This window comes from Phalacrocorax carbo, chromosome 11, assembly GCF_963921805.1.
Source record: "Phalacrocorax carbo chromosome 11, bPhaCar2.1, whole genome shotgun sequence".
NCBI lineage: Eukaryota > Metazoa > Chordata > Aves > Suliformes > Phalacrocoracidae > Phalacrocorax > Phalacrocorax carbo.
In genome coordinates, this window is record NC_087523.1 from 17081000 (window position 1) to 17102467 (window position 21468).

At 43.7% G+C, this 21468-nt stretch overlaps 1 protein-coding gene across 1 annotated transcript; it reads left to right on the forward strand.

Annotated features, from left to right (window-relative positions):
- Positions 1 to 589: 589 nt before the first annotated feature.
- On the forward strand, positions 590 to 21039 carry SLC25A43 (solute carrier family 25 member 43). Its single transcript, XM_064463253.1, has 5 exons — positions 590 to 953; positions 3935 to 4176; positions 5172 to 5344; positions 17434 to 17568; positions 18654 to 21039. The coding sequence occupies exons 1-5, from the start codon at positions 682 to 684 to the stop codon at positions 18855 to 18857; spliced, it is 1026 nt and encodes a 341-aa protein (XP_064319323.1). The 5' UTR covers positions 590 to 681; the 3' UTR covers positions 18858 to 21039.
- The last annotated feature ends 429 nt before the right edge of the window (positions 21040 to 21468 follow it).

A 21468-nucleotide genomic window follows, 5' to 3' on the forward strand; every position in this document is an offset into this window, starting at 1 on the left:
GGTGCTGAATGTAGACTTAAGAATTAAGTCTAGAATTAAGGTTTCAATTTGTGATTTTGGGTTTGTTTGGTTGGTTTTTTTAATTACAAGAAACAGAGCAGACATCCCGTTTTGGAGCAAACCACTGCCACTGTCTTCTTACTAGCTGTTACCTCCTCACTCCATAGATCCTGGCCACTACCTCTACCTCCTGTGCCCTTCCTTCTCTCCCCTCCCCATGCCTTTTCCCCCTTTCCTCTGGTGACACATCAACAAAGCCTGAACCAATTGACCTCATAAATCTTATTAACAACATTCACACCTTTCCTCTCTTTCAGCATCAGCGCACGGGGCTTCCGAAGCAGAACTCCCTATGTAGGAAGCGGTATTTTCACCTAATAGCGCAGGGAGTAAACAGTAACCCGTGGGTGCACGTGACCGCGGTGGGAATATGTTTCATTCTAAGGACAGAGGGAGGGTCCTGCGTGCACGTGAGTCACTGCCGGGAGCAGCTGGGGGGGGACGACACGAATAATGTAATACTGCGTCACAGCGCCCTCTGGCGGCCGGGGCTGGCGGCGGCCCCGCCCCCCGCGTTGGCCCCGCCCCGCTGGGCCGGGCTGAGCCGGGCCGGGCCGGGCCGGGCCGGGCCGCTGCGGGCGCCCGTGGTGCCGGCGGTGCCGCGCCGCGCCGCGCCGCGCCATGGCCACCTGGCGGCGGGACGGCCGTGTGACCGCCCTGCAGCGGCTGGGCTGCGCCGGGCTGGCGGGCGCGCTGAGCCTCAGCCTGACGGCGCCGCTGGAGCTGCTGACGGTGCTGGCGCAGGTGGGCACCTGGCACTGCCGGCGGGGGCTGCGCGGCGCCGGGCTGCGCCTGTGCCGCGCCGAGGGCCCGCGGGCCCTCTGGAAGGGGAACCTCACCGCCTGCCTGCGCCTCTTCCCCTACAGCGCCCTGCAGATCGCCGCCTCCCGCCGGTAAGCCCCCGGCCCCCGCCCGGGACAGGGCTCCGCTCCCGCTCCGGCCTTGCGCGGCTCTTGCCGAGGAGGAGGGGATGGAAAGTGGAGAGCTTAGTCCCTAGGAGCGCTTCAGTCTCTCTCGGCTGGATGGCTGTAGCCACTTGTGTGCCTCCTCTACCCAAAGACTTACCTTGGCAAATAACTTCATTTATTTAGTTTATTCAGCGTGTCGCAGCTCCTGGGGGCTGGCGATGTGCCAGCAACTGCTTATAAAGTCGTAGGTGTTCTTCAGATGCTGAGGGGCTGATGGTCTGTTAAATCTCTTCTGCTCAGCCTCCCGAAATGGAGTTACAGCGCTACCTGCAATTGTGGCTGCATTGTTTGTTCTTTGCAGCCCATTTATTTTATTCGTTTATACGTTTTCAAGTATTTATATTTTCTGTATCAAAGAAAATAACGAAATCGTGATTCAAACCTTTTACCCTATTATGCGGCAGTTGTTATGCACATTTGACCGGTTTTGAAGCCGATACGCGACATTTTTGGTTTTAAGATCTTGCTTTTGATAGCACACAGGCGTTAAATTCAGGTAAACACGGGAAGGGCTGCAGCAGGATCCACAGGGAGCGGTGCTGGCTGAGCTCCGCCGGCCCGCGCTCTTTCCTAGGGTTCCCTTTCGCTGCCGGTATCTTTTAGCCTGCGAAAGGCACGCCTGCCTGTTGGCACGCACCAGCGTGTTTTGCCACTTTGCGGGTTGGGTTTCTTTCTTTCTTTTTCTTTTTTTATTGAGGTCAGCTGTGTGCATGGTATGCACTTGACATTTCCTCCCAGCTGGGCGATGGGTTATTCCAGTTCGTGGGCTGCGCTGGGTGGGGAGAAGCACGGGCTCAGCCGGCGCTGGCCGGTCCCGCCCGCTGCGGCGCTCGCCGGGCTGACGCTGCGCAGCCTGCTGGGGTTTGTCGTTCATCGGGCTGAGCGAGAGTCATCCTCCCAGCTCTGCCTCCGCCTTTCAGGAAATGATCGATGGAGCGACCCTGGAATCGGGCAGCTCTGTTGTGTCCTCCTCGTAATGCACGCGGTGGTCAAACAAGGGGAGGGATAATGGCAGCTGGAAAGCAGAAACGGTGATTTAAACGTAATTTAAAGTTCCCGGAAGAGTCAGTGTGTTGCACCAGTATAAGCCGGTTGATTTTAAGCAAAAAGACTTCATTGTTTGTTCAGCTTGAAACGGTGTATTCCCTTTGCAAGGCTATAGTTTGTCTCTTGTTCTTTTGAATTATAACTGGAAGTAGACTACCAGGACATTAAATAAAAGCTGCCTCCACATATTTCTGGATATATTATTTAAGGATTTTTTACTGTATTTTCTAGTGAAAGAATGTTCTATATAAAGGCAAGAAACACAGAAAGAGAAATGTTACATGGTAACTTAAGTAAATAGCAATGCCAGATGCAGAAGGACCCGGGCTGAGCACAGTCAGCAGCCCCAGGAGTGGTGGTGCCGGGGGAGCTGGCTGGGGAAGGGGGGATTTGCTGACTCTGCACTGTCTGCGGTTGCTGTGCACAGGCTCAGTGTTATCCGGGTAGTGCTTAGAGACATCCCACCGACCTCCCCACATATTTGCGTATGCACAGGAAAATCAGGTTGTGTTGCTTTAGGGACTGTACAAGACACGTAGGAAAAAAGGTTTATGCCCTTTTGCTTCTGCTTGGCTCATCTTTCTGCTCTGGACTCTCTCCAGGGCATGAGACATGTAGCGGCAGGGATCTGTCATGCAGCAGAAAACATGCGCTCATGTGAAAAAACATCAGCTGAGCAAGCAGTGACTTGTAAATCTTTGAAAATTATTTTGTTCTGGATGTGGTAACACCGTGTAGTTTAAATGTAAATCTGCTGTTTAGGTAGTTTAGTTAATGCTTCCAAAATAGAATAAGTTTCTTCACCTACAGCTAAGATTTCCCTCTCAAGTATTTTTCCTTGCTTCTTGCTGCTTCTGTGACACTTCTCCCTGATATAGGAGTGCCCTGCATACATCAAAGAGTCCTCCTGTGCATCACAAATGCACGAGTTGTAGGTTAGCCTTTAAAACTTGGTGCTTCAATTTCAAATTTAGCCTTAACCTCCTGAGGAAATTAGTGCCTGGACATAAGTCTTCTCTAGAAGAGTATCCCTGGGGACATTTCTGTCCCAACGTAAGCCACAGAGGAAGGTTCAGTTCTTCTCAGAAGGCCTGTGATGATGTTATGGACATATTTCTTACATGACAGCTTTGACTGGGGGGGTTGGACCAGTGTCTCTAACTGATGACTGCTGATCAGAGAATTTCTTGCAGACTTAAAAGTCATTGTAATTTTCATCCTGTAGATGGAAATATAAATGAGGATTCTGTGGTCAAAAATTACTTTAAATGTTTCTTGCAAAGCAAACAAACAAATTGTTTGAACAATTGGTCTCCATATCTTTGAAGATTTTTTTCATTGTTGAATTGGTGCTCTGGACCTCCAGCACAGTACCACAGCTCAGGCTGTGTGAGCTTAGTCTGTGCTGGGAACTGTGGTGCAGGTAGAGCTATGCAAGCTGCCTTGAAAAAAGCTCTTTCATGTAGTGGAAGTATTTTAGCTCAGTAACACTAAAATCAAAGCAAATTGCATTTGCTGAGTTATATGTTCCAGTCCCTGACTTAGTTCTTGACTATAGCTTTTGCATTTCTGCACTCCTGCACAGTGTGGCTTTACCCAAAATCTCTTTGGGCTTTTAGGCATTTTTTTTGGACTCTGCTCATGCTTGCCCGTTCACAGGTTCTGTTTCACAGAAGTTCTGGTGCTTGTGTGGTGTTATATACAGTAAGGTCTTGGATGAAATACATGTTAAAGTTTCAGCTCCTGCTGCTGAAGAGGCTTGTGAGCAGAACAATTAAATCGAGAATAATCTGCCTTAATTTTTCATGTGTTTTGTTCATACTGCCATTAATAGTACCTATTGTATGTGTTTACTCTAGACTTGTTATACTTTTCACGGATGAGTTGGGTCATATTTCCCACTGGAGAGCCATCATGGCAGGAAGTCTGGCTGGCATGGTTGCAACCATCGTGACGTACCCCACTGACGTAATTAAGACACGGCTCATTGTGCAGAACCGACTGGAACCATCTTACGAAGGAATTCTTCATGCTTTTTACAAAATTTATCATCAGGAAGGACTCCTTGCACTCTACCGTGGTGTTTCACCAGCTATATTAGGTAAAATAATAATGGGGAAAATCACCTTATTGTTTATTGCAGCTATGTAGTGCATTCATTTGCTCACTTGATTTCAAAAGGAGCTAGTGATGTTGTTCTGTAGAAGGTATGTAGATTTACAAGGTGCAACAATACTGATTACCTCTGCTGCAGCTTTATTTCTTCAAATTGTGACCAACTGTGTAGCATTTTATGTACAGTTAAGTGTTCAACAAAATACTCTCTTTCTTTTATAGAGGATCTAGTTGTGCTCAGGTGCAAGATTTCCACCATTTAACTCTTTAAAAAAAATAATATATATATACACACACACACAGAGTGTTCCTAATTCCTATCTAGGTGTGAGAGTGCCTCCCTAGCTGTTCAGTGAAACCAGTATGAGCGGTAATGTATAACTGATGTGAAAAGTGAAGATTAGTGATATTCTGTCTTTACATGAAATGACTTTTAAATTACTAATTTACTCTCCATAGCTTTTTAAAATGCCATTTAACTTTGCGTCCACTTTTTCACACTATGACATTATAAAAAATGCATCATAATAATAATTTATAATCCCACTACAAAATTGATGAGAGCATGAAACAAGAAAAAGAGGACAGAAGTATCCCTCATCAGCTTGACTGAAAAGGCAATTCTGTTTACCTGTACAGCTGCGAGGGTTGGGGGGGACTGAAGAAAGAGCTTGTCACAAAAGAGAGGAGGAGGAGAAAGAGCTGACCTGTCATGAGACTAAAGCAGTTAATAATTCTGACAAGATGCACATTTTAATATGTAAATATATGCCACTATCAGCACATTGAGATGCTACAATATGGGTGTCTGATGGTAAACCAGTGACTAAAAAGTAAAGCTCTTCAAAATATTGATGAGGTTTGAGCAATGTGAGGTGTCAACTGGCAGCAGCTCATCCCATCTTTCTAGTTATGTGATGAGCAGCTCTGTTTTCTTAGTGTACGGCATGTTGATGTAAACCTGTCTGGTTTGCTTTCTAGGTGCTGTCCCGTTTTCTGCGGGCTCATTCTTTGTTTACATCAATCTGGACAAAATCTGGCGAGAACCCATAGTTCGTTTCACTCCTCTTCAGAACTTCATAAATGGCTGTGTTGCAGCTGGTGTGGCACAGACACTTTCTTTCCCCTTTGAGACTGTCAAGAGGAAAATGCAGGTACAGAGCATTCGTGTTACTAGTTCATTGTTATAGGTGCTTGTCGCAGGAGCTTGGGACAAGACTAGCCAGATGATCATGAATGCCACTTTGTTTCTCTTACCAGTAAGCTAGGGAAGCTTTGGTCTAGGTCGGTTGGTTTGGGGGTTTTTTTCTGTTGTTGTTGGTTTTAGGGGAAGGGGTTAAGTCTGAAAATTATTACAAGAATGTTGTTACACTTTTTAAGAAGGATTCAAGTACTGTTATGGGATATTTGTATACTCTCAAACTCTGTGTCTTTAGCTTTCTTTTCTTTTTCATAGTGATTCCATCAAATTCTTGCAGTTCAGAATTGGCAAACCTTCTGACAAATACAGGCTTTCAGTCCCCTTGGTGGTAGGCAGGATGAATGAAATCCATGTCATTTTCAGAGCCTGCATGTATACCATTTATGCCTGACCTATGTGCTGGCAACCACAAGAAACTTCAGCAGCAGGTATTAAGTCTGAAGGGTCAGAACTATCCTCGCTCTTATTTCTGACTCCTCTGGCTAACAAGTGACTTCCCAGTTGCTGGTGCTGCTGCTTTCCTGGAGCATCAGCAATGTGAGAGTTACTATATCAGGTTACTATATAATTTTATATTATCTTGCTGATCCTTTCTACTGAAAGTTTAGTAACAATGATTTAAAAAAGAAAAACAGAACTACCACCCCACAGCTTCCATCTCACTGATGTAATTCATTTGATGATGTTGACTTTTCATTAGAACTTAATCAGTAGAGTGACAGTGAATAGCAGTCATTGTCTGGTGGCTCTCTGGGGGATATGAATTTGTTCTTCCAGCCTAGTTCATGGGACTGCAGATTTATGGGAAGCTTTTGTGATCTTATAAAAAAAGCAGTCACTTGGTGTGGCAGCATTGTATAGGTCCCTGTCCTGCTTATCAGGTGGTAGCCTGGTTGGTAAGTCACAAGCTAGCAAAACGTTAGTGAAACTGTGAATTCCCCTCTCCTGCTCCCCAGGTTCCCTTTTTCAGACAGGGCTCAGATCCAGTGGTGTGTGGCACAGAAGCCTTTGTTGCCCTCTCTCCATCTTGTAACAGAGGACCTCAGCAGGAGAAGTAATGTCTTTTATTAGGCCAGCTCGTGTAGCTGATGTGTAAGCTGAGCCCTTTCATCAGGTATCTCATAAAATGTCTCAGGTGAGAAAGAGATTCTGAGCATGAAAACTTGATCATTTTTTTCCAGCTATATCAGTGGGTCTAATAAAAGCAATTACTCCTTACAAGTCGTCTTTTTCTTTATGTCCTTAGGCTCACAGCAACACTCTTGCCCTAAAGAATAAAGAAAAGAAAGGCACTTACTGTGCTATTTCCCTTTTAATATTTTCTGTTGATATATCAGTTACTTGAACAGTCAGTTTTCATAATCAGTTCAAAAGTAACTTTCAGTTGTAACCAGAATGGTGTTAAGTTCTGTGTCAAGCTTTGTCTTGACAGGCAAGTAGAGAAGTGGAACTGGCTCATCTTTCATTTTCCTGCCACTAGGCTGTACTCTTTCACCAAGGGGATACTTAGAACATCTGATTGGCACTTACAGAAGTAAGAAGGGATCTGGGTTTATTGCCTAAATATGGGTGAAGTGCATATGCTAAAAATACTTTGGATGGAAAAAAGGCTCAACAGAGAGTTTTTCTTCCTCATAGATGCATTACAACAACTGAATAGTTATTTTTCCAAGCTTAGAGAAACACCTCCTGTTCGGTGATTGATTCTGAAGGCATGGGAAAAGGCAAAGGTGTTTCAGAAGAACTAGTTGCCTAGATGTGAAAGCCCATAATTTGTTTGGTACTGGAAATTACGTAAGTCAAGGAGGCTTGTCCAGAAAAGACCTTGAAAATCATGCCCAAGCTGATACTAAGAGCTCACTGGAACTCATCTAAGGTCATCTGAGAAGTTTGTTTTTCACAGTTAGCACCAAGTTTGCAGGGGACAGCTCTGCTTTGTGGCTTACTTGCTGGCCTGTTCAGTTTGCAGTTAGAGAGGAATGTCTAGGACAGCACCAGGAAAGGTATCATGCAAAGGGACCTAGAAAGGAGAAGAGTAAATAAGGGGAAAAAAGAGTTTCAAGGCATTTCAAGGTTCTGTAGAAAACGGAAGCAGATGCTTCTGATGACAGTTTTTCTCAGAATTCATCTTCCAATCAGTCTCCATTCAGTGATTCACCTTTCTAGCTGGTAGAAAGAGGGGTATACCAAAGCCTTCAGCTACCCCCAGGCCTGGTGTCAGTGCTCTGCAGTGCATGTAGGGACATGCTGGCTTTATTTTGAAGCAATGAACACTGGTTTTGTGTAGGAAGAGGAACTCAGCACGTTGCAGATGTCAGTATCAGATTCCTCTTCCTTTCCTCTGTCCCACTGATCTGACAGATGGAGGTAGTATATTGCCAAAGAAGACTTTTCCAGTGAACCTCTTGGTGATGGGGAATCAGGGAGTTGTAAGGCAGTCTCAGGAGCTTCAAAAACTGAGAAACTAGAACACAAGGCTGTCTTCTCTGATTCTGGGATGGAGTACAAGCCTGAGACCAGAACATCCAGTTCACATCTTTACGTGAGACACTAAGCAGTCTTCGAAGAGTTAGCTCCATCCATCTCCTCATCTAGACAACACTTGAAATGTTTGCACAGACTAGAAAATGAATTCTGCTATGGGAGGAAAGATAAGGTGTTATTTTTAATCTCAGTTGTAATAATTTTTTTCACCCTTTCTCGTTTTACGTATCTGAATCCTACACTCCTGACATCAGCAGCTTCTGCCACTGACATTTGTGGGAGTAGGAGTTGACTGTCAATGAACAATTCTTCCTGTGTTTTGGTGATGATTTATGATGTCAGATTTGCTCTGTAACCATGGCTGCTTCCCCCTCTGCTATTAGAATTATCTTTATCATGTTTACTTTTTTTTGACAAAGATGCTGTGTTTGCTAAATATATTTGAATGTTTTTCTTTAATGTTAATTAATATTAGTGAGTCTTACTGAATATGTGTGTCCTCTATGTTGTGCTTATCCTAATTTTATTCCTTTGTCTTCCTTTTTTCACTTTGCTCCTGATTGGCATGTTAGAGAATTAAGAGGTACTGTATGCATGTTTCGGCATGGAAATATGGCTCTTGTTGTGCATCTGTAGAAGGGGACTAGTGAAGGAGAGGGTTATTCAAAGGGATGTTCTATATCATATGCTTTCCTGACTCACTCTTACGCTATATCAGTTTCTGAACAAAAACTTACCAATCTTTATATTCTTCTGACTGTTATTCTTGGCTTCCTTCCTTACCTCACAATATCATGTTCTTTGTTAAATTCAGTATTTAAGTGATATTCCACTACTGCACTTTTTCCTTGCAGACTTGCAGACAATAACACTTTTTTCTTTCCTCTCTCCTTTTTTTTTTTTTTTTTTTTTATCCAAAGTGGGGAAATACCTGCTCTGGGTCTAAGGGAAGCACTGGTAATATGTTCCCACTTCCCCACATCATCTTTTTGCCTATGATGACCTTCATAAGTGCATAGTGGACTGAGTTTTGGCATTTCAGTAAGGGAAGATGAATTTAGCGCTGTTGTGCCATACAGAAGATTATTATTAGAATGACACCGATCCCAGGCTACGTGTAGAACTGAAAATGTACAAACATGCAAATGGTCAGCGCAAACCTAGTACCCAAGTTTGGCACATCCCTCTGTGCACATGACCCTCAGAGGTAAGCTCAGATACCCCTGGCTGGCACTTCTCAGCCTTCGTTCCAAACTGACCTGTGACTTTGGTAGTTTTGTTAGGCAAAATGCACAAAGATGACCCTGAAGTTTCATAGATACTCCATCGACTGTGCAGTTACTCCTCACCTGCTTACATGAACAGACTTTGCATGGTTTGCAGAAGCTCGGTCCTGTCCACATATTTTGATGATATAATTTGGTTTCATTTCTGTGACTAAAACTTGTTGGAAACTCTTCTTCACCAGTAAATGCTTCTCAGGTATAGGTTTACCATCAAACCCTTGTAATATAGAATGAATGTAATTTTAGTAACATGCAGGATTCAGCACATTTTTGGTGTTGACTGCACAGCAACCTCAAGTTGTGAGGACATCTCTCTGTGGAAAACAGTAGCAATCTTCCTGTTTTAAAATCCAGGCTTTGCATTCCTTCCACTGCCATAAACAAACAGGCTCGCTATTCTTGGTTAGTGTAGGCTGTTGCAATGCATCACCCAAGAAGTAGCCTCTTTTCAGTGTCAAAAGTGAATGAGGCCTCGGCTGCCTATAAATCTGCAATGTGATTTTTTTTGTTGTTGTTGTTGGGGTTTTTTTTGGTTCTTTGGGCCACAAGTTGCTCTGCAAGTGTGAAATATGTTGTAAATAGTGTAAATGCTATGAGGTCTTAGTAACCTGGAGAAAGCTAAGCGGTCATTCCCTTTGTGAGGTAGCCTGTTTAAAGTAAATGCAATATTGTGCCCTATTGGCCCATTTCTAGTCTGAAGTCAGTTAAAGGAGATAATGAAGTCTCTTTTTAAAAGGACTACTGTTATCTAGTATTTATTTAAAAGTAGTCCCCTAACTATGTTCCTTGTATGGTAAAAGTGAGTGCAGCAAGAACCCAGTGTCTGGGTTATAAACAAAGCTTTGGAAAAGAAAATTATAAATGTTATTTAGAAAAGCACCTTCTCCCTGCTGAAATGAGGAGGCAGTGCTCCTGCATTGCTTAAACATGAGTAACTTGCAAAGAGTGCTCTGTCATTGGAGATGGTCACTGGTGCTGGCATGGCAGCCTCTGAAAGCTCTCAAGCTGTGGTTTCCCTGCTGTTTGTGAGATCTGTGTTCTTGTCGGCTGGGAATGTGAAAGTTATTGGAGTCATGACCCAGTTTAAAAATAAAAAATCCTTTTTGGGTCATGTGGTTCACACGACATCTGAAAAGCGTACGTGCTCTGAGACTTCGTGCAGGGAGACCCTTTAATCGTGAACGGCATGGGAGCTTGAGCCTTGAAAATTTTCAGTGATGGAGCCATTTGACAAGTTCCATAGTGTGGAAGCAAATAAGGAGCAATGTTACTACTTTTAGTCCGATTTCCTGTGGAAATAAGGCTTATATGGTTGCTAGCTGTCTGTCCTTGTCCCCAATAACTTTTGATCCTGCTGCCCAGCTTCAAGTAGACTTGACAGAGGAGTGGAGGTTTCAGAGATATTAACTTCCTTCAAGCTTTGTGAAAAAAGTGCACAGATAGAGACAAAACCACAATGTGAGTTCTTACTTTTCTTGTTTCTCCCTATAATCTCATGCTCTCCTCCTTGCTGTTGGGGTTTAGGCATCAGCCAGGACTTGATGCCCTGGGTGGTACCTGAACTTGGCACCAGCCTGGCTCCTCTAATTATTAGCAAATAGGTAACAGATGTCAGATGCTGGTTTTGGTAAAATCCCTTCCTTCCTTCTCTTTTTCCCTATGTGTAAATGCTTTGAGCTACCAGAATTTTTATTGTTTCATTGATGTTGCTATAAAGAGATTTTATACCACTTTCTCTGAGGCTGTTGCAGAATATTGCTTTGGGAAGTACTTGGTCCAGTGAATGACTGAGAGACATGCCTGAAAAAAGCTATGGAACATAAGATGGACTTTGCCTTCTGTAACAGCCTAGATCAGCTTTTGTGCGTCTGAACAAACCTCAAGAGCATTTCTCTTACATCCCCAGTCTTCCACAGGAGAAAACTGCTTGTGAAGTTGAAACACTCAATAGTGCCAGTGGAAAAAGTGGATAAGAGGGAAGAATCATAAATTAGGAACCAGAAGCAGCACTGGGCTGATCTAACAATCAGGTCTGCCTCATGACAGCTCATGCTACGTCTAGTGGTCTTTAACCCTGTTGATCCAAGGAGCTGTGGGGTGAGAAGTACATAATACTTGCTCTGAGATGGATTACAGCAGTAGCTTCGCACTGCTGCACAGTGGCCTGCCAAAGAAAAGCAGGAAAACACACTGTATCCATGTGAAATGCAGGAGGCCTGAGGGAGGACAGAATGCAGTTCTCTCCGAATGACTTTCCCAGACACTGAAGCAGCCACCGTGCTCCCAGTCCTAGATTTGGTAGTGCCCGCTGAGCATGGCCACCGGCCTCTTACAGCCTCTGCAGCATTGTGGTCAGTGTGGTATGAACAAGAGCTCTCTAATCTGCTTTGGGGCAAATCAGATGGGTTAACGCAGCCCACCTTTTTAAACTCAGTAAGCTCACCCAGCTGACCGGGCCTGACACAGGTTAGGGTACACTGCTGTGCACACACAACTATTGTAGCCATAATTTTCAGCAGGTGACCGTCATGTCTCCAGAGAGACAGCTGTCACTGTTACCCCTAACAAGCACTTTTATACAGGAGACCCTTGTATCTATTTGGCTGTGCTTAGAAAGATGAGCCTGTGACATGTAAGGTGATTAATTATGCAAAATACTCTGTAAACAGGAGCTAAAACTTTATGGACGCTCTCTTCTTTTATATCTGATTTTTTTTGGTTTGGTGTTATTCCTTACCTCATCCACATAAGGCCAATGGAAATAAGTCCTCTGTAAAGCCCAAATCCTGTAAAACATTAATTTTCTCCCCAGTTCCTACCCAGGCAGCAGGAGCTGCAGGAATTAGCTTTGCTATTCACTGTGTGAAGTGTGGGACCAAGCTAGTCTGCCTAAGGTTTTGCAGCATTAAATAAGCCAGTGCTAATGTGTGTGAAAATGGTGCACCCATTTGTAAGGATTGAGCTAAACCACTGCAAGGCATTCAGAAACCACCCAGAGGTGTCCATGCAAGGGATTTGCACTGCCTTGAGAAAAACCACCTCTATATTCTGTATTAAAGATTTCTTCATACTGCAGGTGTTAAAAGCAGGGAAAGCTCAGGTTCAGTAGCAAAAGAGGAATTTTGCAACAAACTGTGAAGCCTCAGGGTGCAGCAGGCCTGGCAATGGGGTATTTAAAGCCAACAGTTGAACTTTTGAGCAAGCAGTGAACTGTGTTGCTCATTTGGTGCCATTGATCTCAGAAAGGCGAGATGATTTGGCCCCAATTCAGGTTACAGAGGAAAGGACAACATGTTCCTAGAGTGCAGGAAGCTGGAGGTCAGCTGCTCTGCTGTGCTGCTCTAGAACCGATTGCCTCCTGATCGCTTTTCATCATTTGCCTTCCTACATGCCTGAATACCTTTGGTGGACTTTAGCCAGGAGTAAGTTAGCATTACCAAACCACTGACACAGGAAAGACAATGACTACCGAGTAAGGCTGTCTTCCAGGAGAAAGGATTGATCAGCCCAAGAGAATGTATGCTTTTTTCCCCAATATTAATACTTAGTTACATGTTAATTTTTTATTATCTGAGTGGAATGAAATGCTCTTTCAAGCATTCAGCCTTCTCTTGAGTGAAATTCCTGTTGGCTGTAGTGACATCAGCTTGAATGAAACTGCAGTCTGTCCTTCAGGTTCCTTTGAACTACAGTTACGTTTGCCTGTTGCATGTGTCCTTATTAACCCAGACTGCAAAGACTTCTTATTTTAGCTTCCAGATTAAGAGCATGAACTCTTGAGCTGTGTTGTAAAGTGCCTTCCTGTGCAAATTGATCAGAAGTGTAGGACACCTGAATCTTTTGAAAATATGTAAATAACAAGCAATTTTACGGTATCTACCATCAGGATAGCATACCACCCATAGAAGCTATTCACTGCTAGTTGATCTTTCATACTCTGTGCCAACAGTACTGCATACTCAACAAATAAATAATAGCAAATCTTTGTACCAACAAACTTTATGAACTGGGAAGGGGGAAAAAATTACATTAATTGAGAGGAAAGATTTCCATATAGTCTCTGAAACATGTAAATTCACAGAGTTGCAAACCAAAATGTCCTAAAGTGCAAGTGGGAATTTTGTATCTGCGCAGGCTCAAGTGGCCTAACCACCGCGTCTGCCATTTCCTAACCCAGTGGTCACTGCTTGGTCCCCGTGGGGCTGCTGTGAGCCTTGGGAAGATTCAAGTGGTTGATCTTTTGATGGGCGCAATTCCCACTGCAGCTACAGTGAACTACGTCCCTCCTTCAATCCTAAGAGGAGGAGAGAAGGAGAAGAGAGGCTGGGGGAGGTCATTGAAGGGGAAATCTTTATAAGGGTCTGTGAGATTGATTCCCAGAATGGGACTATGTTGCTCTGGCAGTCACCTCATGATGCAGGCAGTGGGAGAGGTGGTGTCTGAGGAGTCTTCAGGTAGGTAACAATTAACTTCAACAATTACCTTGAGTTTTGGCACCCGTATTTAAATATTTTGTTTATATTTTAAAAGTGTGAGTGCAAGTAGTTGGGATTTTTTGTGTTGATTTTTTAAAATATATATAGATGTGTCTTTCTTGGGTTTAGATTGTCAAAATAGAGTGCTAACTTTGGGGATGTATCACAGTGACTTAGTAGACCTGGTGGCCTCTGGATACTAAAAGACATCTTGTGAGAGAGCAGATGGAAGCAATTCTGCATTTGACATGCTTTAATCATTTAGAGAACCCATTGTCCATCAGAGGTAAAAAGATGAGCATCTTAGCCCCGCTACTACCATGACTAACAACTTGGCGCTGTGTAATCATGCAGTGAGCTGTACCGTATCGCCAGCCTTCTGCAGTATGAGCGAGCTGTAACTGGGGCGGAGGAAGTCTTTAAAAATGTTCATAACAAACAGGTTTCTGTGCAGCAGCCCATTCTGTCAAGGGTTGTCAAAAGAAAGGAAGTACAAATACATTGAGGTGCATGGTATAAAATGTCTCTGTCATAAACCTGATCTTTTTGGTATGAGATTAGCTGTTTGATTTGTATGTCATAGTAGGTTTCTGCAAAAAAGGGAGAGAAATTAGTTTGATCTGTTTGGTTACTTCCGTTTTCTGGCTCTGGAGATATAGAGCGGTTGCGAGGGTTGCAGTGTTGCAGACATGCTTAGATGATGCAGAACCATCCAACCCTCACAGCTATTTTTTTTTCATTAAAAACAGTACCAAATGAAATGCCTTCCTAATTTTTTATTTTATTAACACATTTTTTACTTTGTTTAGCTGTGTTTCAAAATACTGAAGTTTTAACTACACACTGATACAGGTTTTAGTTTAGTAGGCAATTCTGAGATTCTGTGGACAACTCTTACTTCAATACTGTGCCTAGGGTCCTAGAAACATACTGCTGTAAAGTGGAAGGACTGGCAAAGTATACTTCATTCCACAGACTGAAATCTTGAAGATGACTGTAACCATGGTGAATGTTACCATAAATAATCTTTCAGTAAATCTCTTAAGAGGTCAACATCTTGGGCAAATTAGAAATATGGGGGTTTGACTTACCTGTTCTTTTTTTTAACTGTCTTCTGGATGCATTTACCGCATGCAGAATCTTACTGAAACCTGCAGTGTGCTTGTCACCTGTCTTGGTGTTGTAGGCAGGAGTACTGTAATCAAAACCCTTCGGTATGTGCCTTTGCAATGTATACGGTAATGAAGGGGATTAAATCAAACTCATGCAGTTAATTCTGGCAGGCTATGCCCTGCCTACCACAAAGGGACTTAAAAAGGAAGGGAATTGCACGTTAACAGCATTCCTGCTTTCCTGAAGAAAGAAACCTGTCCCTCTTCAGTGCTTGGCTGCCTATAACTTCCTTTACCAAAAAAGCTTGTGGAAACTGGCTGACAGTCCAGAAAGCAGGACAGGGTTTTGAATCCAGCTCTCCTATGACTGCATTTTTAAGGATACTTACATAATTTGGGTGCTCTTCTAAGCATCCCTGGAGCTCATATCGCCATTTTTAGTGTAAATGGTCCCTGAAATCTCAGTTGCAGCACTCGGCAGCTTCTACATTAGAGTCATGAGAGTCTTTGTGCAGGAGTTTTCTCGTGAACTGTGGATTAAGGCTTGAAAAGCTATTTCTCTCTTTCTCGCTGTTGGATTTAGCTATTGCTTTTTAAACTCTTACATTCCTTAAGTAACAGAGCCAAGCAGGCTGCTGAGCTTCCTTGTGGCAAATGAGCATAAGTGAACATGTGTGTAACCCTTGGCTACCAGACTAGCTCTGTTACCTTGAACTACCTGCAAAGGCAGGGCTGGTAATACTGTAAGATCACAGCAGTTAAATCCCATAATGTCTGCCTTTCTGAGTCCTAAAATGGGAAGCTGTGGGAGCTTGCACCGCAGTTGGGAATTATGGAAACAGATGTAGCCCCATGGAGTTAGCAAGGCCAATGGAGACACAACAGGGACAAGCAATTAGAACAGTTTAAATACTTTCTCCCTGACAAACGTGATCCCTCCCTTACAAACCAGGTACACTGTTGAGAAGGTTCAGGGAGAAGCAAATGCTTCTGTCCTCTCCTCCTTAAAGTGTGAAAGACCTTGGATCAAATCCTCAGCCCTACTCTTGTATAGGGTAAAAAAGCCAGGACATGATAAAGGGGATCCAGAAGATAACAAATCAGGATGTTGTGGAAGCCTGTTGCCTTCTTTCTCAGTGCAGATGGCTGCCTTCCCTACATCACCTCTCAAAGCCCTGTCAAAAGGAAACTCTGTGGTTTTACCTGTTCTCTTCCACCAGAAATATTTCACATGCATTTCAATCATGCACAAAAAAGTGGGGAAAAAATCATATGTGATTTTTAATTTATTTTTTTTTTAATAAAGAAGACTATGCAGTTAGTATGTGGGGTGTTATGGGGTTTTTTGTTAGCTTCTAAATTTTAGCAGTAGACTTGCCAGTAATGCAAGGGGCTGCAACAGCATTAAAGCCATTTGATCAGCAACTTCTCTTATATACCTGGATCATGAGTTTTATTGTGTCCATTTCCAGCATCTAAGTTGCCAAGTATTTGAAATGCTATAGCTGAGGCATCTAGAAAATGTCATCACCACTTGTCAGTTTATGAGAGGCTTGTCAAAGGCTTAGCAGCTCTGAGAATCTGTAGGTTAGTCTGGCCTGGGAGGGAGAAAATGCTACAGCACATGGTGTTTCAGATCAATGAGGGGTGAATGATATCTATATTCACCAATCAGGTAACTGTACAAGTCCCATTTTTATCAAACTTGTGCCCTGTGGTGATCAGCTTGCAAGCCCAAGTCATCAACCTGTGTCCTGGGGTCCCCACACACTCCTGACTGCGAAGTGTCACTTGCCATGTGTTTGAGCAAACCCTGATTTGATGATGCAAAATAAACACATGACTGCATGTGCACAGATGGATAAGGATAGGATTATTCAAGGTCACGTTATCCTGTCTGTGCTAACACAGTAGGAGATTAATGAAGGAAGGATTTTGCTGTTAAAAATGACCCACTACACTTCCTCCATGTGAACAGACACTGTCTGTACTGCAGTCCAGCAGGATGCTCCCAAGCTAACTTTAACCAATCCAGATCAACTGACCATGTAGCAAAGGTACGGGAGCGTGGGCACTGACTGCTCACCTTCAGCCCTTGGTGGGCTTATACAGCCTCGGCCGAAATCTCTGTTCTTCCATCCCTGCTGTGCTGCTGCTGCTCAGCCGATAGTACAGTTCGCCCTTCTCATTGCAGTGCGGACACAGCCTCAGCAGCCAGAGTGAAGTCAGCACACTCTTCTTTTCGATCAGAATTACAGGAAGGCAGTGTGGCACCTGGGGCCAGCCCCAGGCTTCCCTCTCATAGGAGCTCTGCTGCCAGTAATGTGAAATACCTCTCCCTAGACCTGAGCAGATGCGGGGCTGATGTGTTACACGGCTCTGGTTCGCGTGGTTTGTCTTCACAAGGGTGGGCTTTCTTTCTAGTAGTGACATGGCACAAAAGGAAGTGCTGTGTGAAATTACTGCTCTCTTTCTTACCTATCAGAGAGTGAATTCCCTCCCTTTTTAGTTTGTATTTCAAGGCAAAATACCTGATTCTTTTGGGTTGACGGAAGAATCCAGATCAGTCTGTTGAAACCTGGCATTAAGTGTTCCTTATGTACCAGAATGGAAAAATATAATTATCTTTAATTACTTTGGTTTTCCTTTGCTTGTTCTAAATCCTCCTGCATGTCTCTTGAAAAGGCACAGAGTCCTTGGCTTCCCCACTACGGAGCAGTTGACGTCCATTTTACTGGCATGGCTGACTGTTTCCGGCAAACTGTGAAGAACAAAGGTGTGCTCGGACTCTGGAGTGGACTCACGCCCAGTCTGCTCAAGGTGACGTTTTGCTTTCATCCCAATCAAAGACTATCCTGAAGTAATCAAGACACGCTTTTGGGCGGTTGGGGTTATAAAGCTTATTATGTGCCTCTATACTTATTAGCAGCTTATAGACGATAGAGTCCATGACAGAACAGATATAACCTCAGGCAGGTTATAAACTAGCTTTGTAACTTGATTTGATCATATTTCCCCAAACGTAAGCTTGGCTTCTAGATGTCACCACTTTGAAGTTCATTTGAATGCCCATGGAGAAGGGAGTGCTGCTAACACGCAAGCCAGGGTACAGATGGGGGATTGCAGGTGATCCAGTTACGACAGCTGAACAAGTTCTACTTCTCAACTGAGCTCCAGTAATTTGACGTGTTGTACCAAGCTGTAAAGAAAATTGCGCTTGTATAAGCCACTTCCCCAGAAGTCAAAAGTAGTACTTTTGACCAGCTATTTAATTCATGCCTATCAGTTACTACAGCCCTTGCTGAGTTGAAAGAATGAAATAAAGTACGGTAGCTTAAACAGAAGGCAATTTAGTTTACATGAATACATTTTATAGGGTCGTGGTGAGTATTACCTACATGGAGTGCTACAGGTTGGCTAATGAGTGGTAGTTGAGTGACAACGTGATTGATTGCGATGGCCTGCCTGTGCCTGGCCCTACCTTGGCTGGTGTAAAGCCACACAGCACCAGAGCTGCTGATTCTTCATGAGGCAAAAAAAGAAAATTGTTCAGTCGCTCTGCTGTGTGTAGAATAAATCCCACATTTCCTACCAGGATTTGCTGAGGTTGCTTAGGATTTGCTTAGGTATTTGACAAGTTGTGATAATCTATAGGCTAACACACACCTTGTTCCTCACAATGTTGTTATAATTAGTTATGTACCAATGATAAATCCTGCCTTTAGCATGCTGTAGGTGCCAGCCTAGTTTGAGGTGAGACTCTGATTTTATATAAATGAGTACAGCTCTATTAACAGATCAGATTTGAAGTCCTAGAAGTTTCCTTTTTCAAAACATCTAAGCTAAGAATGCTACTAGTGAGTCTAATAGTGCTATTTTATCTTATGTTGCCTTTTTTTTATCAGATTGTCCCATACTTTGGTGTTATGTTTAGCACTTTCGAATTCTGCAAGCGGGTCTGTCTGTACAGAAATGGCTATATTGAATCTCCTTTAAATTACAAGCTAACTCCTGGTGTAGACCAGAGTTTACAGCCACAAGAACTGAGGGAATTAAAGCTCCTCCGAAGGGAAAATTTTGAGTCAAGGAAATCACCTCTTGAAAACTGACATCGGAGTGTCCATTGCAGATACACATGGTACCTTTCTCAAGGAACTTTGCAAGAAAGACGTGCTGAACTACAGGTACCAGCGTCTCAGCGGATTGCGTGGGTTTAGTACTGAGACACCAGTGCCAGGATGAATAAATCTTGTATCTCATTTGCTGAATGGATATAAACAATATGAAGAGCAAGCATAAACTGAAGAGGAGAGGTGCAACTAGTTTGAAAACCCTATGCTATTGGAACTTGAAGTGACATTATTCTAGGTGCTTTTCAATACTGAATAGCCATTTTGAGATAAAACCACTTGCAGAAAGGCAAGAGAACTGAGATTATAAATGTATCTTCAAAAATACTAAGAAAATTCCAATGTTTTTTGTATAGTAATCTGAGATACTGTCAGCCAAAAATTATAAGCAGACTAGAATAGATGCGCAAATTTCTACTGAAGTGTAGATATATATTTTTTAATCATACTGTGTGGATGTGGTATTCTGCTGATGCAGAATCAGTCTCAGTTCAGTCACACTCCAGAATCCACTCTTCAGTTTTTGAGACTTACTTGAGAATAATAATTTTATATGAATCTTTGGCATAAAGATGAAAATACGCTGCTGCAACTGTGCTTTTGCTAAGAGAATCGTAACGTGCAAAAGGAACTGTAATACACTGGAATGACAATCTTACAAACTTAAGTGCATACCAGAAAATATTCCCGCTTTTCTCCTATGTTGTTACTGCATGTACTTGAATTATATTCAGGCTTTGAAAAGTAGTTTTCCTGAAGCTCCCTAACGGGAATATTTCCTGAAAAATGCAGCTCTTAAATGTGTTAGATATTTCAGAGCGATAAGCCTCATCATGTTGGTTTGGTATTCTTAAAGTTCTATTTTTATATGAAACTACTTTTTAGTTCCTGTGCACAGGCGCAGGCCTACTGTGCTGCTCAGAACATGCCAGCAGAATAGCACTGTGCGCACCACCTGTGGTTTTCGCACTTTAACTGCTGTGATCCAGGAGCCACAGATAGTTTCTGTAGATAGGAACCTCTCTGCAAGACCACTAGGTTATTGCCAGTGCAATTGATAGGCCTCTGACCAGTCTAGGGAGCCTTTGGACAATAAAAGATCATCTTGGTATTATACCTGAGGACCTGTGGTATTGCTCTGGTTCCTTTGTAGAAGTGTGGCTATGGAACAGCCCCCACCCTAGTGCCTTCTGATAGAAAACCTTAACCCCGTGTCCACACGGCAAGGCGGTTCTGCCCTCTGTGGCATGTCCCACCAGCCGCGGGCTGTGGCAACGTGTGAATCACAGCAGCTCGGTAAGGTGTGTGCACACCAGCTATGCTCCTGCTCTAGCTGCAGCAGCCTGGGCTCAGCGCAGGATTTGCCTGCTGGTTTACACAGCTTTTTGTGTGTGTGGTTTTGTACCATTTATGTCCCTGCTGGGTGGAAATAAGTAAATCTCAGAAGCCGCTCAGTTAGGCCAGGTCACAGCGGGATGAGGCAATGGCAGATCGATGCAGGAACAGTCTGTGACTATGGAGAGAGATTTGCAGAAAGATTTGGGAAAATTGTAAGGCCTGCCTTCCACCTAGAACTCAGTGTTGATGTACCCTACAGCTGAGGTCTTGCAGTACCTCTCCTAATGGGCTTGCTCGGTTCTGCTGCCGTGGTACTTCATACTGTTTTTCTTCTCAGAGAGGAAATGCAAGTGTTGATAGCAAAAGTTAAGAGAGCAGATCTGGTGGCTCATGCGACGTGTGGAGGCTGTAAGTGCTTTTGGCTCTCTAATAAACCTGCCTACTGAACGTGTTTCTCCATGTCTTAGTTTCCCCATCTGCACAGTGCAGGTAATAATACTGAGACTTATTTGAGATGTACGAATAAGGAGATGTGACTTGTGAGTGCATTGGGGAGGAACGGATTTATAAAGAGTGTCTGTACCTTGTCCAAGCATGCCTGTATGTTTTTTACTAACGTTGTGTTTCTAAATAGATTTTAAAGACTGAGTGGTGGGTGCATATGAATGTCTGATCAGCTCTTCAAACCTGGTGAGAGTCAAGTGAGTCAAAAAGTGACCTCTAACTTGTTTCTGGTATGCTAATAACACCTTTGTATTGTAATGTACTCCTACAACCTATAAATCACTTACTAACCTTTTATCAACCAAGCCTCTATTTTGTGTGATCGCATCTATGTATGAGAAATCCCCTGAAAGGTAGCACTAAAATATTTAAGGCAGCACTGAAGCAAAGCACTTTGGCAGCGTATAAAATCATGAAGAACCAGTTAATAGCAAGGCTAAATTGCAGAGACAGCTCTTAGGTAGGCGAACCGTAACTCCAGTGGCGGTTGGATGCAGCCGTGCAGCTGGGGTGGCCGGTGGTACGCGGTGGGGTGTACGTGTGCCAGAGCATCTCTGACGGTCTGACCATCGCCGCAGCTGAGCTCAGCGGTGTGACCGGTGCAAGGGATCCGGGTGATGCCCAGAGCTCCGTGACCCCCGGGGCATCAGGATGGTGATGGGAGAGCTCCGTGAGCGGGGTCCCGGCGGAGGTTCGGTGAGAGGGTCAGGCTCGATCCTGCGCACGGCCGAAGGTTAAGCAGGCTCTG